This window comes from Vidua macroura, chromosome 1, assembly GCF_024509145.1.
Source record: "Vidua macroura isolate BioBank_ID:100142 chromosome 1, ASM2450914v1, whole genome shotgun sequence".
In the NCBI taxonomy this organism is placed as follows: Eukaryota; Metazoa; Chordata; class Aves; order Passeriformes; family Viduidae; genus Vidua; species Vidua macroura.
In genome coordinates this window covers 151,852,644-151,868,972 of record NC_071571.1, presented here as the reverse complement: position 1 = coordinate 151,868,972, position 16,329 = coordinate 151,852,644, and the positions used below count along the sequence as shown (strand labels likewise).

At 45.3% G+C, this 16,329-nt stretch overlaps 1 protein-coding gene across 4 annotated transcripts in view; it reads right to left on the bottom strand.

The window, feature by feature from the left end:
* ADGRB1 (adhesion G protein-coupled receptor B1) overlaps window positions 1-14,220 on the bottom strand; it is a 140,317-nt gene extending 126,097 nt beyond the window's left edge. For all 4 annotated transcript variants that reach the window (XM_053981688.1, XM_053981695.1, XM_053981704.1 and 1 more), the window contains exons 1-8: window positions 14,074-14,220; window positions 11,752-11,916; window positions 8,266-8,367; window positions 6,472-6,578; window positions 5,518-5,712; window positions 4,395-4,463; window positions 1,022-1,130; window positions 20-163 (exon numbers count right to left, since the gene is read on the bottom strand). In XM_053981688.1, the coding sequence (XP_053837663.1) occupies window positions 20-163; window positions 1,022-1,130; window positions 4,395-4,463; window positions 5,518-5,712; window positions 6,472-6,477 (523 nt within the window). In that variant the 5' untranslated portion in view covers window positions 6,478-6,578; window positions 8,266-8,367; window positions 11,752-11,916; window positions 14,074-14,220. The remainder of the gene's footprint in view (window positions 1-19; window positions 164-1,021; window positions 1,131-4,394; window positions 4,464-5,517; window positions 5,713-6,471; window positions 6,579-8,265; window positions 8,368-11,751; window positions 11,917-14,073) is intronic.
* Between the last annotated feature and the right edge of the window lie 2,109 nt (window positions 14,221-16,329).

The window sequence follows — 16,329 nt, the reverse complement described above, 5'->3', positions numbered from 1 at the left end:
TCTTAGCTGTGTTGCCTACCTGAGAGCCCTGAAGACAGGATGCTCTTGGAGACAGTGACCTTGTCCTCCGAGTTCTTGGCCCAGTCCACCATTCCCCTCCAGCCTTTCATGGGGAAGGTGATGTCGGTTGCTGCGTTTGCAGGCAGTTTGTGAATACCGAGGACTGGGGAGAAGCAAGAAATGAAACCAGTAAGTGAAACCAGCTTCAGTAAATTCCATGTGTGCTCAAGAAAGCATGGGAAGAATTAGTGGGAAATCAGAGAGATTGGATCTTGAGAGCATAAGAGTGATGCTCTCTTGAGGAAATATCTCTTGAGGAAATGCATGAAAGAAGATAAAAGCAGGGCTTGTGCTTTGCTGAAAGGGTCCTGCCTGCATTAAATCTGGCAGAGGAGAGTCTGCTCCAGCACCTTATCTCCAGGAGTGGCCAGCAGCCGCTGATAAGAAGTGTGAGCAAGAACAAGACATCTCTTGGTTTGTCCTCCCAGCAATCAGCAGGACTTCCTCAGCTCTCGGCTGCATCCAGATCATCAACTTTAACAGCCACCAATGGACCTCTCTTTTATGCACTTTTCTAATCCCATCATGAACCCATCTGTACTTTTTGGCTTCTGCAACTTCCTCTGGCAACAAGTTCCACGCTGAGATTGTGCACACAGCATCAATCAAACACTGCCTGCTGTTTGCTCACTGCTTCTGTTGGCTGCTGGGCTGGTTTTGTGTTCAAGAAATAAAAAGAAAGAGTCTAATTCTGCCCAGTTCATCATCTGTTCTCCATTTGGTAGACATCTCTCAGATCTCTCTGTGGATCTCTCTTCTTCCTTATGAAATCCCAACTTCTTTGGAGAAAGGCCACCCCTGTATTTATGCCCATCCATGTCTTCCTCCAGACCTTTTAATATCCCACCACCTGCTGCCTCCCCTCCCTCCTTCTCTCCCCACAGCCCAGGTTATCCATATTGCACAGTAATTAACAGCTTTTGGGGTCTCTCCCCGACGTGGGGAGTGCCAATGAACTCACCCAGGTTGTCCGTGACTTGGTAGGAATCCCGGAAATCTTTCATGCGGAAGCCGATGACATCAATGAAATCCTCCACGAGCCTGAACAGCTCCTTGGCATTTGGCCCTATCTGCAAAGAGAGGCAGAATTTGGAGTAGATCAGATCCTAATGAGAACAGCAGGAGCTTCTCTGCAGGCAAAGGTTTCTGCCCTCACGCGTGAACTGGGAGCATATGCTGGGTATAATGGACTGTTATGGAGCTGTGGAGAAGGAGGACTGGGAAATCCTAAGAGGAAGCCAAGAAAAAGGAAAAAAGAAGAAAAAAGAAAAAGAAAAAGAAAAAGAAAAAGAAAAAGAAAAAGAAAAAGAAAAAGAAAAAGAAAAAGAAAAAGAAAAAGAAAAAAGAAAAGAGAAAAAGAAAGAAAAGCAAAATAATTATAAAGTGACACTCAGATTGATAGAACTTAGGGTGGAGGGCAAGATTTTAAACAAAAGGAAATATTGGAGACCCTCTGGAGAAGAGAATAACCTACCCATCTCCTTTCATAAAATCATAGAAATACAGAATGGTGTGGGTTGGAAGGGACCTTAAAGATCATCTCATTCCAATTCCCTCTATTGAAAGCAACCACACCAAAGGACAGTTGTAGTCTAATGTTGAATCCCAGGCAGCCTGATTTTCTCCTTTCCTGTTTTGCTGCCAGGATCTCACTCTCTGAATCATCAGGCTCTTTCTCCCAGGCTGTCCTGGAGTTTCTCTGCCTCATTTCTTCCCTATTTTTTCCCCATTGATAAAGACATTGGCAGTGACTCTTCTTTACCTGTACTTTGCCAACTTAAGACAGAGCTGTTAAACAATAACCAGTTTTCCAGTGACAGATTCCATAAACTCTAATCCATTTGAAACAAGCTCTGCTGACTACTTGTCTTCTCCTCAAAGCACGTTTGCCCACAGGGGCTTAGCAAATGCCACGAGAGGCTGAAGAAAAGCAGCTCAGCTCCTCTCCTTTTCCTTTTCCACCACTTCCACAGCGTTTTCAGTTCCTCACCATAATCCAGACATTCCAGCTTGTCCCCAGCTGGGGACAAGCAGAATGGGAAGGAGGCAGGAGGAAGGCTGAGCCATAGAGAGTGTGGGCAAAGAGGACAGGGGTGGCCATGCGCGTCTCTGTGTCTCTCTGTCTGTCCAAGGAACCTTGGTAAGACTAAAACTGTCTCAGGGTGAGATTAAAAAGTCCTGCCAGTACAGCAGGTGTGCACAGAAGGAGGAGAACTGAGTGAGGATGCTATTTTTAGCTGCACACTTTTATATTCCATTACAGATTGAAATCACAAGGTCAAACCAAATCCAGTCTACCCTGGATGCTGTATTTTAGGTTTTATCATATAATGGTCGACAAAGGCTCTTTAAAAATCATTGTAGCCCTTTTCTGAATACCTTTATGGGTTGTTTTAGTTTTTATTTTCCTAGAACAATATCTTTCTGCCTGGGGGGGGGCACAGGGCATTGGAATGTGTGACTGCAATGAAGTTGGGTTTATTTTTAATGAGCAAATTGGGAGCCAAAAGCTTTGTTTTAAAATAATTGTTCGATCTCATGAAATGCAAGATGTGATTTTGGTCCAGCAGCTTTAAGGGAGAAGCACAGAGACTGCTAAAACCTCTGCTGGCATCCTGCTCATGGAGATTTCTGTGTCCTAAAGTCATGGTGCTGGGCTGTCATCTCAATTCCCACTAAAACACACACCAGGAAAAGGTTCTCCCTGTGATGTTCCCAATCCATGCGTAGGTCATGGTGACCCTGGGCAGTGCCTGCCTGGAAGTGCGGAGAGCAGATTGCACAGGGAAAGCCACTGGGAACCAAGTGCCACACAGAGCGAGCTGTTTTTAAGTTGATCAACAGGGTTTCCCTGTTGTCATGACAACTTGACAGTCTCCTCTGCTCAGTGCTGAAATACCTACATGCACCTGGAGGCTTGACACCAAGTATTTGGGCATAGAATCACAGATCAGGGTATAGTTTTGTTTGGAAGGAGCCTCTGAGGCCATCTGGCCCAACCCACTTGCTCAAGCAGGGCCACCTTGCCCAGGACCATGTCCAGATTCTTTATCCCAACCAGAGCCAGACCATGTCACCCTCATCCAAATTCAACAGGAAAGCACAAGATATCAGGAAGAGAAGAGAAGAGAAGAGAAGAGAAGAGAAGAGAAGAGAAGAGAAGAGAAGAGAAGAGAAGAGAAGAGAAGAGAAGAGAAGAGAAGAGAAGAGAAGAGAAGAGAAGAGAAGAGAAGAGAAGAGAAGAGAAGAGAAGAGAAGAGAAGAGAAGAGAAGAGAAGAGAAGAGAAGAGAAGAGAAGAGAAGAGAAGAGAAGAGAAGAGAGAAGGTTGGTCAGCTCCTGACAGTTGCTGTTGCATGATGGAAATGTTTTTGAGTCCCTGTCTCATGTTCTGGACTTTCAACAATTGTCTTTTTAACAATTGCCAGCACTTGTTAAAAAGTTTTCCCCAGAGGACTTCCTCATTTGGTATGAAGATAACTGGGCTCTGGTGTTGCTTTGTGTGTTGGGTAATTTTTTTTCTTGATTATTTGCTGTTTCCAGATCTTTTGGAGCAATTTTGCAACAGCAACAGCTCACAAAAGGAATGGTAAAGAGACACAGGAATAGGTGTGACACAGCTCCACAACAGAGAGCTCAAATGGGACACACAAGTCAAGTGCCAAATAATACACAGAAAGAAAAACCAACAACACCAGCCCCTAACACTTGAGAATTCAGCTACAGAATTGTTCATAGAATCTCAGAATGGCCTGGGTTGGAAGGGACTTTAAAGTTCACCTAATTCCAAGCTCCTGCCATGGGCAAGGACACTTTCCACATCTTGCTCAAAGCCCCATCCAACCTGGCTTTGAACACTTCCAGGAATGGGGAGTTCAGGACTGAGCAGGATCCCTAACCTTGACAGGAGAGAAATAAAGCAGAAGATAACTGAACCCAGAAGCTCAGCCGAGCAGACCCCAGCTCTGAAAATTCCTCCAGTCCTGCATCTTTTCAGCTAGGAACTCAAAGCTACATGATCCCGCTTCTTTATCCTGGCAAGAGGAAAGAGTGGAATTACAGAAAGACATCAGGATTATCAACTCCTAACTAAGTCCGACCCTTGAAACCCATGCCAAATTTGGTTTACACCACCAGCATTTCACTGTTCTTCACGCAGAGAGTCTGGCTCAGATCTGAGATCCTGTGGCTCCCTGAGTTACTCCTTTAATGTGACTCAGCCTGGAACTAAGCTCTTCTTAGGAGGTCATGTAGATGCTTGGAAATTCCCCTCCTCATGGCTGAACCTTGTGCTGAAAGCCTCTTTATTCCCAGGGAAGGTGCTGAAGGTTCATACCAGCTGAGCTTCCTCCCATTTTTCCCGGTTTTCCTCTGACAAAATGTTGCTGATGATCTGGACAAAGTTCTGGAGAAGGGAGACAAGAGAGGACAGAAGAGGTTGTTATGCAAATGTAGCCCAGGAAGGGCTGGGAAGGTCACAACGGTGTGGGAGGGACACGTGAGATTTAAAGATGCTCCAAAAGCCTTCTCATGATCCCATTCCCAAAAGCATTTCACAGAGCATTTCACAAGTCCCCAAGGATGTTAATGGCAAAGCAGGTTTTAATAAGACCTTTTTCCCAAGGATTGCACTTTAACTACTATATATTCTAAGGCATTGGATTGGGAATAGGTCTTGTATCCATTACTGATGATTTTTAAGGACAGATACGGTAGATATTTGTCAGAAACTGGTTAAAACCAGATGATCTTCCATTGCATAAATCTTTTCATATATTTTTTTTTTCTATTATTTCTGTTGTTTCCAATATATGGAAACCTCAGGATCCCCTTTAGCTTGTGACCAGGCAGGAGATGCAGAGATGGAACACAAGGGTGCTGTCCATGGTAGGACCTTTATAGCACACCATGAGAAGGAAGGAGACAGGAAATTTAAAACTATTGATTTTTTTTTTCTCCAGTTTTACCACCCTCTGCAGAACCTGCAGGATCAGTTTAATGTTTCAAGTCATGAGGTGATGATCTATCCCAAGGGTGTATCCTGTAGCTGCTCTGCAGCTGCTGGAAGTAAAACCCTGGGATAAGAAACCACAATGATATTCCCCTACATCAACACCCAGGTACCCAATGCCACGGAATCATTTTACCTCGAGTCATTAGCCTGAAATCCCTACCAAATAATGTTCTCATATCAATTAGGTTTTGCAGTGAAGTGCTATCATGTTGAAATAGTTCAGAATGACCTTGGCTTTCAAGTTCTCAGTTTATAAACCAAGGAAGAACCACCTCAAAAGGAGAGTTTGTTAGTACAGAAAGACATTTATGTCGGGAAAAATAATAATCTGATTTTCATCAGCACTGTATCAGCTACGATCAGTATCAGTAATCAAACCTGGAGTCCTGAGCATGGGCACCTCTCTAAGCCAGCCTTGGGCTCCGGGAAATGCACCTGGGCTCACCTGCACATCCCCAGAAGTCGGGCTGTGATAAGCCCTGCGGAAGATCTCTGTCACGTTCCTGAGTACATCCATGGTGGACAGCAGGTCCCCACTGTAGCTGGTCCCATCCTGGGAGATTTCCACAAGGTTCTGGAGCACGTCTGACAGCCCATCTCCCATCAACCCACGCTGAGCTTTGGCAAGGTGTTCCCTGGTCTGAGAAACAGAAAAGAAACGCGAGAAACACTTTTAGGGACAGTCAAAGTCGAGTTAATGAACTCGGTGAAGGAATCGCCGGGGAAGGTTTTTGACCTCCTTCAAAATTCAGAGTGCAGATCAGTTGAATCTGACAATCTTTGCTGGCCTGAGAGCCTCTGATATTTTTAAAATGATAGAAAAGAGTGATATATTCTAAATTATCTTCCAAGTGGCTCTAAAATGACTGAGAATTGAAATGTTCTGTTTTGCACACAAAGAAGAAATTGTCCTGCTACAAAGTTTGTTCTGTTCATAGCCCAAAAGAATATTTTTGCCCCAAAATCTTGTTTTCTTTCAATCAATTTGGAACTATTTTAGGACAGACTGTACCTTACCATGAACAGGAGAGGTCAGTTCTCCTAAAGGTGGCAGGAGATCAGCAGAAATTCCTCGTAACAATGAACTTAAGATTAACAAAAAATAAGATGCTTATTTAAAAGTGATACAGTCATAGCTATACTTAATGATAACGTGATATGAAAGGGCTGGAAGAACCCAGATTCTGCCAAGCTGGATATTAAAATATCCTGAAAGGAACCATCCCTTGTCCATGGAGTGCCCGTGCATCACGAGGTAAGCAGAAAAAAAAACAGTAAGAGAAAATCAGGGCAGAGCTGGAAACTCCTTTTTTTCCCCTTCTTTTGTGTAACTGTAGCCATGTAACAATCATTAGGGAGGATCCCAAATCTGCTGAGCTGAGCAGTGGGGCTGCCTTACCATCATCTGTATGTTCCTGTAATCAATAGAAACACACTTGATGTACGTTGGAGGCTCCCAGTAAGCGATGCCTTCTTCATCTAAGATGCATCTTCGAAGGATCAGCCCTGGAAGAATGAAAGAAACAAATATGGCAGTGAGGACAGGATGGAAAGTCAAGCATTCGTGGGTACTGGTCTTTTGTCATGAGTAGGAAGTCATGGGACAAGAGGACACAGCTTCAAGTTGTGCCAGGGAAGATTTGGGAAGGATATTAAGGAAAAGTTCTTCACTGAAAGGGTGGTCAAGCTTCAGAACAAGCTGACCAGAGAAGTGATGGAATCACCATTCATGAAAGTGTTCAAAATATGTGTAGATGTGCCACTTGAGGACATGGTTTAGTGGTGGGCCTGGAAGGGCTGGGGTAATGGTTGGACCTGAGGATCTCAGAGGTCTTTTCCAACCCGCATGATTTGATGGAGATCACCCAGAACTGGTCAATGCACCAATTCAGACTCAGCTACCAGCACAAAGGGCACCAGAGGCACCTGCAGATGCCTGAACAAGCCTTTAGTGGGGATTATCTTTATTTCCTTCTCCTGTCTTTTACTATTGCAGACCAGCAGAAGGAACGGGGCAGGAAAACAAGAATTAACAAACTGGACATGGCCAGTCAGGGTGAAGAGAAGCTTTCTCCTGCCATGGTGACAGCATTTTTCCTGGTTTGGGAAAGCCCCACGAGCCTCCCCAGGTGGTTTGGTCTGGTGCTTGCAACTAAAGCAGGGCTTGTGCTGCCCACGCAGCCTGGAGGGGAATAAACACCCGACAGCACCAGTTTTGCATCAGCTGAAAGTCTCTGAAAGCTGCTTCCAGTCCTCCCCTCAGCTCCAATCCACAGAAGGGTTTGCAGTGATAATCACATGCCTTGTGATGTGGAGGAGCAGGCACATCAGAGAGGAGGAAAGGGAGAGGAATCACCCTGTCCCAGCCATCATGATGCCATTTGGGAAGTCTCTGAGGATCAGGTTTGCTGGGTCTGCAGTCCTGTTGGTGCTGCCAAGTGATTCAGTGACCTTTCTCTGGATACAGCCTTCTAGGACGGCACTGAGGATGACACTGACTGTCCCAGCTGAGCCAAAGAGAGCTGTCTGTATCCAACCCTCTCCCAAAAACGAAATAAAACCTTTACACATATTGACACTGCTGCCATTATTTCTGTTCCTGTCTGGCAGTGAGGAACATCCAGCTGAGGACAAATCCCAGGACCAGCATCGCTCCTGGAGCCTTCTCTGCACCACCTTCCACTCCTGTGGCCACAACAGGTAACACCTGGATGCCCATATCCTTTTCCTTTACACTAGAACAATCAGACCATCAACTTGACTGTTCAAAGAAATTTTTAGACAGGTGCTGATGTTTCAAAGTGTAAGTGGATAACAGAATTCAGATTTCCTGCTCTCATACAGCAGCTGCTTTTATGGGCACTGGAGTGAACTACAACACCCCAGTCCAGAGCCCTACCTGCTCTGCAAAGCTTTTTGTAGATAATACAGGGAACATATACCTGTGCTCCTTAATTTCAAACTTTCCACAGGATGGATGGAAACCACCTCAGATTATACAGTAGAAATTAAGATGTTTATGCTTAACAGCGAAAACAGAAACCCAGAGTTAATTTAGCCATGGACAAAGGGAGGGAAGTCCATGTGCCTGTCCTCTTGTCCACAGCCAGGCTCTCCTCATCTAGTACACAAAGGATGAAGGATCACACACAAAGGATGAGGGAGCACCTCCCCACCATGCAGTCACCCTTACCAGTGGCATTGCGGGGACACCGGACGGCGGCAGCATCCCCAGCTGGCGTCTCCTTCCAAACCACAGGGCCAAGACTCTCCTCGTCACAGATTTCGTGGGGTTCTGCCAGGAGAGAAAAACTCCATTGGTAAAGCTTCCTCCTCAGCATGGACGAGGAAAAGGGAAGTATGGGAGCGTGGTCTGTGAGCCAGGAGGCTGGAGCTGCACTCCCAGTTCTGCCGGTGCTTAGTCCCTCACAAAGTCACTTCACCTCTCCGGAATTTGCTCTGCCCGTCTGAAAACTGGGCATTCATCCATTCTGAGGATTAGCTCACTAGAATCCATCCACTCACATCCTCGCCTTGCCTTGGGGCAGCTCTTTGCAAGAAAACTGCTGTTGCTACCCTCTACTAAAGAGTTTTATTTCTTAATTTTTAATGGGCAGATCTTTTGTGGGTGAGCTCCATAGCTCCAGACTCCACCTCTGCCATCCCTCAGGGTCACCATCTTCAGTGCTGGATGTATCTAAAATGAGGCTTGGCATGAATCAATGGATTAAGTCTGAAGAAAAGAACAAGCAAATGAAAAGACAAGATGGACACATCCCCTGGGTGGTCTTCATTCTGCCTGCTTCCATCTTGTGCACAAAACAGAGCAGATCTGAGCCCCAACAACTTGGAACTGCATCAGCAGCTCATTTCCAAACACCGCTGCAGAGCCCAGAAGCCTGCAAAAATGTGTTTTGAGACATCACAGAAAAAAAAAAAAATCATTGGAAGGATGGTTTTGGAAGCTTCTGTCTGTCGGTGGAGCTGAGTCGGTCCTGGAGTTGGTGGGATCTGGGAGAAAAACATTCACCACAGGAGGTCTTTGTGCTGAGAAACTCATTATTTACAACATGTAAAGTGGAGGGAGCCATGAGGATGGTGTTAAAGCTATTTGTCACTCCTGAGGGAGGGAAGGAGAAAAAACTTGATTTAATAGTTTCTGATTACAGTTTTTATTCATTGTGCATGTAAAATTTCCAACACAAAGGAAGCTGAGTTTGTGCCTGCAGCTGGTCAGGACATGTCCCACTGCTGCTCTGGGACTACCCAGGGACCAACCTGGCTGTGAGAAGGGCTCAAACCTAAATTATGGGCATGGCAAGTCCTGCTTCTTTGAAGAACTCTTATAGGACCCAAAAAGCTGTCTGCATGTCACTGCTCCTGCAGGCAGGCTCCAAGACTGGCCCCAGCCCCAGCTGCAGTTCAAAGATGGATTCTTCCCCAGTAGATACTGGGAATGAATAAGCTGAATTCTCTGCCTGGAAACAGATGCTCCTTCCCCTGGTTTAAAGTCCCCTTGTGGGTAATCGCTATTGTGATGGAACTTTGGAGGGCAGCAGGACCCCAGCTGTGCTCTGCACATGAGCAGGGCTCATCCCTGAGCCAACAGCTCGTGGCTTCTGCAGATAAGCCAGATCAGGGGTGGAAAAGAGGCAATTTAATTTCCAGCCTGCTGACATGGAGCTGTGGGGCAGAGAGATTGAATAACCCAGTTGTGACAGCACTTGGTCACCCACAGAGCCTGTCCCAGAGGCGGGGACTGATTTCCAAACTCTTGTCTCCGTGCTTTGACCACAGTCACAGATTGTCCCATGGTTCACAGGAGGGTTCTGAGGTGTGGAAGTTTCCAGAACCCTCAGCTACAAAGCAACAGAGCACAGGGAAAAGCAGAGAGGGAAAATGTTCACATCTCTCCTCCCCTTTCTCCCCCGCTGGCCTGTCAAAACTTCCTGGTCTTGTCACCCCTGCAGTGTCCCTGGGGACCGCTGAGGGATGCTGTGGATCAGAGATGCTCTTTAAAAATACACTGACTGGAGTTGTCTTGCCAGTGAGTGCAGGAGCAATTCCCAGACCAGGAGAGAATCCTTTCCTTTTTTCTTCTTTTTTTTTTCCTTTTTGATGTTGCTTCACAACAAAATCCCTTTTACCAGAGTAACCTATTTGCACTGGGAGATTTTAATAACTAACCCAATTAAGTTCAATTCTTCTGCTCAAATCAAATCATGCCAGCATGTGATACTTTCTGGAGAACAAATTGAGCGGGTTTATTTTTAGCCTCTGATGTTTCCCCACCTTTTCCTTCCCTTGAAAATTAACAACTGCAGCGAGACCCTTCTGGCTGTGAACCCTGGCAGGCCCCAGTGCCTGAGACTTGCCTTTTCCTTTTGAGCACTGCACAGGCATCAACCCCTGCGGAAAGAGAAGAAAAGATCGGGCTTGTTCTGCCAGGGCCCCAGCTGGCACACACTAAAGCTGAACTAAATCTGCCTCACTCTGTAGACACCACCAGACAACCTGGTGCTAAGATTTTCTGTGGCGAGGGAGAGCTTTGTGGCAGAGTTAGAAGAGATTCTCACACGCCACTGCTAATTGAGAGGCACAGCTTGTAAGGAGAGGTGATGCCTTTCATTAAGAGCGTAGCTGGAAAGAGTGACAGGGCTGTCACACAGCCTCTTTCTCTGTCATTTCTGAGCTGAACGTGCTGGAACTTCCATGCTGAAGTCCTCTGGCTTTCATCTCTTTGTCTTCAGCACTCTGTGAGGGAGTCTGAGGGGCTGGCTTGGTCTCCACGTGGAAGAGCTGCCCCCTGTTACTCCTGCATCAAAACTGCTGCCTCCTGTCCTTTAGGGAGATGGCCCTTTCCAGTAGGAATGCTGGGGTACTGCCATGAGAATCTGTCCTGTCTCTCACTGAGCTGCTCTGACAATTAATTACCCTTTCAGTCAAAGCTCATGGCCTGTTACAATCGATGCACTCTGACTGCAAATATCACAAAGGCCATTGATTCCCCACCAGCAATTTCACCAGGCCCTTCAACTCAGACTGAGGAAGAAAGCAGAAATGGTGGACAGGCCTTTTTTTTTTTGGTCTCTGTATAGTCTGAGAGGCAGACAGAAACTTTCCCACTTGGATGTGTTCACTCCAGCTTATTTTTCACATTCAAACCCAGATTTTCATCTGCCCTACAGCTCACTCACCCTCCATTCAGCTTTTACACTCTGCAGGAGGGTAAGATTTGGGTAAAGCTCTTACAGATGCAGACACTTTTTTTTTTTTTTTTAATTTCCAGTGGTATGCAGGCTCTCCAGAGGTAAAGGGTGGGAAACCTGTGCAGCATCCTTAGTACTCAAAAACTTCATGGACTTGAGACTCTGATACCAATTTTTGCTACCAAACAGTTTCCTCTTTCCCTCTTGTAAGTCTACAGCAATGAAAAGATGAAACCACCAAGGCAGGGCTGGTGGGATTGACCAAATATTCACTGAAACCAACATGGTCGCACTGGATTCTCCAACAGTTAAATCAAGACCTGGTACCTTGTACCTGGGTCATGGGTAGGTTTTTATTAGATTACAACCCTTTGTAGCCTTCAGATCTCTGACAAAGGATGTAGAAGCAATTCCAAAATCCAAAATTCCGCCTCATTCAAAGGAAAGCACGAGGGGTCTGGGGTACATACCAGGACACTTTCTGTCATTGCACTGCTTGTACTCCTCCTTGGGACCCTGGCAAGTCTCTCCACCAAAGAAGGGGCCGTAGCACACCCGGTCACGTCTCTGAGTGCCACCTCCACACGTGGCGGTGCAGCTGCCCCACACTCCCCAGGCCTGCCACTTCCCATCCACTGGAAACAAAAAAAAAAAGGAGGAAAATTAGGAGAAACAGCCTGTTATGTCCCAAACATCATCTGTAACAGAAGGAATCAAGACCCAAAGGCGAGCAGAGGAACATAGGGAGAGTAGGATAGGGTTTGGTAGGAAGGGAGGTCTCCTGCTTTGGATCTTGGTTTGATCCTTAACAGACATTAAATCAGAGTGTTCCCATTCCCATCCCATCAGTCCAAGGGTGCTTTTGTACTCTTCCTCAGCACGTCCATGCTCTGCAAAAGCAGCCCTATCTCTTTCCTCAGGCTGAGATTTAGGGCTGTGCTCCAGAACACTCTTCCCATGGCAGGGATTCAACCTGGCAGCCACATCTGCCAGGCCGGTTCCACATCTGGAGTTCACTGGGAATGTGCAATGCATGTGTGAAAATAGAGCTTCCTGGAGAAGGTCTGGCTCAGGGATTTAGAGAGACCAGGAGAGCCCTTGGGCAAAAAAAACATGAGAAGACCTCAAATAAACCTCCCTCCAGCTGTTTCCATTGCACTGATGCTTCACGTGCCTTGGAAAAAGGTTTGGGATGTTGTCTCATTCCATAGTGTTTTCTCCCAGCATCTTTCCAGATCCAGTGGAAATGTGACTTCTTTTACGTTAACAATGACATTTATCAAAATTCTGCTCCTTTTACATTAACAATGGCATTTATCAAAGCACCATAAAAATGTTAATTAGCCCTCACAACAAGCCTGCAAGGTAGGGAAACATTCTCCTCTGCTGTACCACAACAACTCAGTGACAGAACTAGAACAGGGCCTAAGTGTGCTCTTTACTACTTGGGCTTTTAATTTTGAGTTACCATATCATCTTGGGTTGAATAATTCCTTTTGGGAGGGTGGGACATCCATGCCTTCTCCAAAAAGTAGTCAATAATTACCAAATAAGAGAGGCAGCACCAAATCCTGGTACTTTATTTAGTGATATTTTATGCAGTGGAAAGTATGACCTGAGTTGCTTTGACAGATAACTCTGAAATCAGTGGGACAAGGTTGTCTTAAAATGGGGTTCTGAAGCCTCTTTTCATCTTTAAAGATCTCCCTAAGTTGCAAAGAAAGAGTGAGATTCCTAAACATCAAAATCTACTTGAGACCATGTAGGAAAAGCCAACACCTCTGTTAAATACTGCAGATAATGAGATCCCCTGAAGAAACAGGTAGACCACAATGAATTCCAGTAGGAATTATTATTATTATTATTATTATTATTATTATTAGTGTTGTTATTACTATTATTGCTGTCATCATTATTAGGTCACAGATGACTGAAGTGAGTAACAAATCTTACACAGACATGAACAAAGGCTTTATTGTGACAGACCTTCTCACTGATAAGGTTTAAAGCTGAAATACAATGGAGGATCCCCCATTTGCTTGAAATATGACTGGGAATGTTGAAATGGTGGGAGGAGAGGAACAAAACAAAAAGAGGAGGGAAGCTGAAGCCCTGTGGAGGCAAGGGAAGGGTTTCATTGATATTTTCTTGGGGTTTTTTCAAGCTCATGCTGAAAAGCTGATATCTAAGGTTAGAAAGACACATTTCCTGTGGGCAATCACTCACCTCTCTGGGGTCTCCTGAAACATTTGCTAGCAGTGGATTTTGGCTGGCATACGTTGGAACTTTGGATAATAAGAGTTTTTTGTGTTGAGGGGCACAGATTACTGCTTTAGAGCAGTAGCTAATCCTTCTTCTTCACCTTCTTCTTCATGGGTTTGGGTGGTATTTTGTAATTAGTTAGAAAAGTCCACATTGCAGACTTCAGGTAATTAGTTATTGGTTAAAAGTGAAAATAATTTAAGTATAATTTCTTAATTAGATAGTTTAACCTTAAAAAACCTTATAGAAATAGATAGACATTTTATAGCTTGTTAGTAGAATGCTGTAAAACTCACAACTTGTAAGACTGTAATATAGATAAATAATAAACATTTAAATCTGAATACGAAATATCGTCTCAAACACTTTCAATCCCAACCTTAACAAAAAGCAAACCAAAAACCAACAGGCATGGTCTGTTGGAATGGTCCGGATGCACCAGAAAGGGCGCGAGTCTTCCCCAAATAAACATTTTACTGGGACTGCAGAGGAAGGTGGGCCAAGAGAAAGAAGAAGGCATTGTCACCGACCTGGGCACTGGCGCAGGAAGCAGTCCCGGGTCTCCACCCAGTGTCCCTGGCACTCGGCTCCGCCGTAGGAGGGCCCGTTGCACTCCCGCGTCCGCTGCTGGGTCCCGTTGGAGCAGGAAGCGGAGCACGAGCTCCAGCTCGACCACTCGTTCCAGTTGCCGTCCACTGAGTGGCCCAAAGAAGGAAAACGAGCGGAATGTGAAAATCTTTCCCTCTGGGAGGAGCTGCGTGGTGAGAGACTCTGGCCTTTGCCGACCAGGGACCAAGGTGGGGAGATGAAACCAGAGCCACAGAGCTTCAAAGAGGGCAGAGATTATCAAAAAAAGTTTGGACAGCTGTAGCAACAGGGGCTTTTGGGACCCTCTGAAGCCTCCAACAGTCTCACAGGATGCAAATAACATTTTAATGTACGGTAACATTTTAATTTTTATGTTCCACACTCTGCCTAATACTATTAAAGTTGAAATTGTTGGTATTCCACATTCCAACATGAAAGTCCAAACTAATAACATTGCCAATCACAGCATAACACCACACCAGAGGGCGTGGCTCATGTTTTCACTGAACACTTTGAAGGAATCACCACATTTTTTTTCACATTTCCCATTTGGGGCCATCAGCACTTTTTTAAGGGACTCATTTTTCAGCAGAGCAGTGCAGTGGAGAGTGAACTTTGTCAAGCATGCAAATGCTCTGTTCTTCATTAAAGCACAGCCAAAAACTTGGACCACAGTGTTATTGAGAGGAATCCACGATTCCAGGGCTGGGAAATGTGGGAGCAAAGGTGTGCTCCAACAGAAGACTGGGAACAGGGTGAGTGTGTGTGGTCAATGTACTTCTCTCACAGCTGAATTAAATCTGACAGGCTGGAGATGTTTTACCCAGCAGTGTCTTTGATAATTAAATAGAGGAGGGAGGGACAAGGGAGATTATGATAGGGACGGGGTTGGAGAGAAACAGGAATACATCTTATTATCATGGTATGGACTGGAGCATTCCCCAGTGTGGTGGTTACACCTTAATTGGTCCCTGATCAGCAGATCCATCACCCAGTCTGCTCTTCCTGGAGCATTTTTCTCATTAACAGTGGTCATCATGCTCTGTTTAGATCTAATTAGCTGCTAGCTCTCACTCGGGAAAAACAACCTGAATCTCTGAAAAGTCTGAATTCTGGCTCAAATCACATTGCAGCTCCTTTTTTTTTTTTTTTTGGCTTTACTTGTCTGTCCAAGAAAAATAAATTCCAACTGGTCCCCTGTGTAATCTGCAAGGAATTGATCAGCCCTGTGTAATCCCCATTGCAATGGAGAAGCTTTTTGTTTGCAAACTCAGTTAAAAAAAATGTTAAAAGCATCCAAATGAGCAACTGTTAACTCAAAAGGGATCCCAAGGTGTGCAAAATCAGGCAGGCATAAAGGTACCTCCAAAAGCTGCTTGCTTTTAACAATCCAAAAAATTATGTTTTTATTGTGCATAAATTCAAGGCTTCATGACAGTGCCTATCAATCCCAACAAGGAAAAATGTGAAACACAGTGTTTGACAGGTGATTATCCTTTGGAAATGATCCAAAACTCCACAAAGTAGGTCCTACCAAGTATAAATTAGTGTGGCTTTTCTGACTGAAGGCTGTGCTGCTAAGTTTCTATGGACTGATCATAAAATCATGGAATCACAGGATGGTTTGGGTTGGGAAGGTAAAGATCATTTAATTCTACCCCCCCTGCCATGGGCAGGGACACCTTCCACTATCCCAGCTTGCTCCAAGCCCTGTCCAACCTGGCCCTGAATACTTCCAGGGATGGGGCAGCCACAGCTTCTCTGGCCTCCTCACCCTCGCAGGGAAGAATTTCTTCCTAATAATGATGGTGTCTGCCCCCCGTTAACATTTCCCTGTGTTGGAAAAGTGAGACTGCATTCACCACATTAAATGTGACATTTACCAGAAAACGGCATTTATCAAAAGGAAGTTGAATTTTCCCAACACCCTCCCTGCTGCTGGTGATTGGCAGCTTATCAGGAGTGCAAGCATTTGGAGATGGCAAAATAAAGGAGCCAAATCCATAATTTGGTCGTTCAGTGGGGGATTGGGAGCAGGTAATTTCCTTGTAGTTATTCACAGGCTGTAATTTCAGAAATGTTTTTAAAAAAGGAGAAGAAATGTTGGCTGTGTTGCCCCTCCAGCCACCTGACACTGATGCAAAGATGCTTCTTCGTCAGGATGCTGAGGGGTTCCCATCACAGCCACTGCCAAGGAC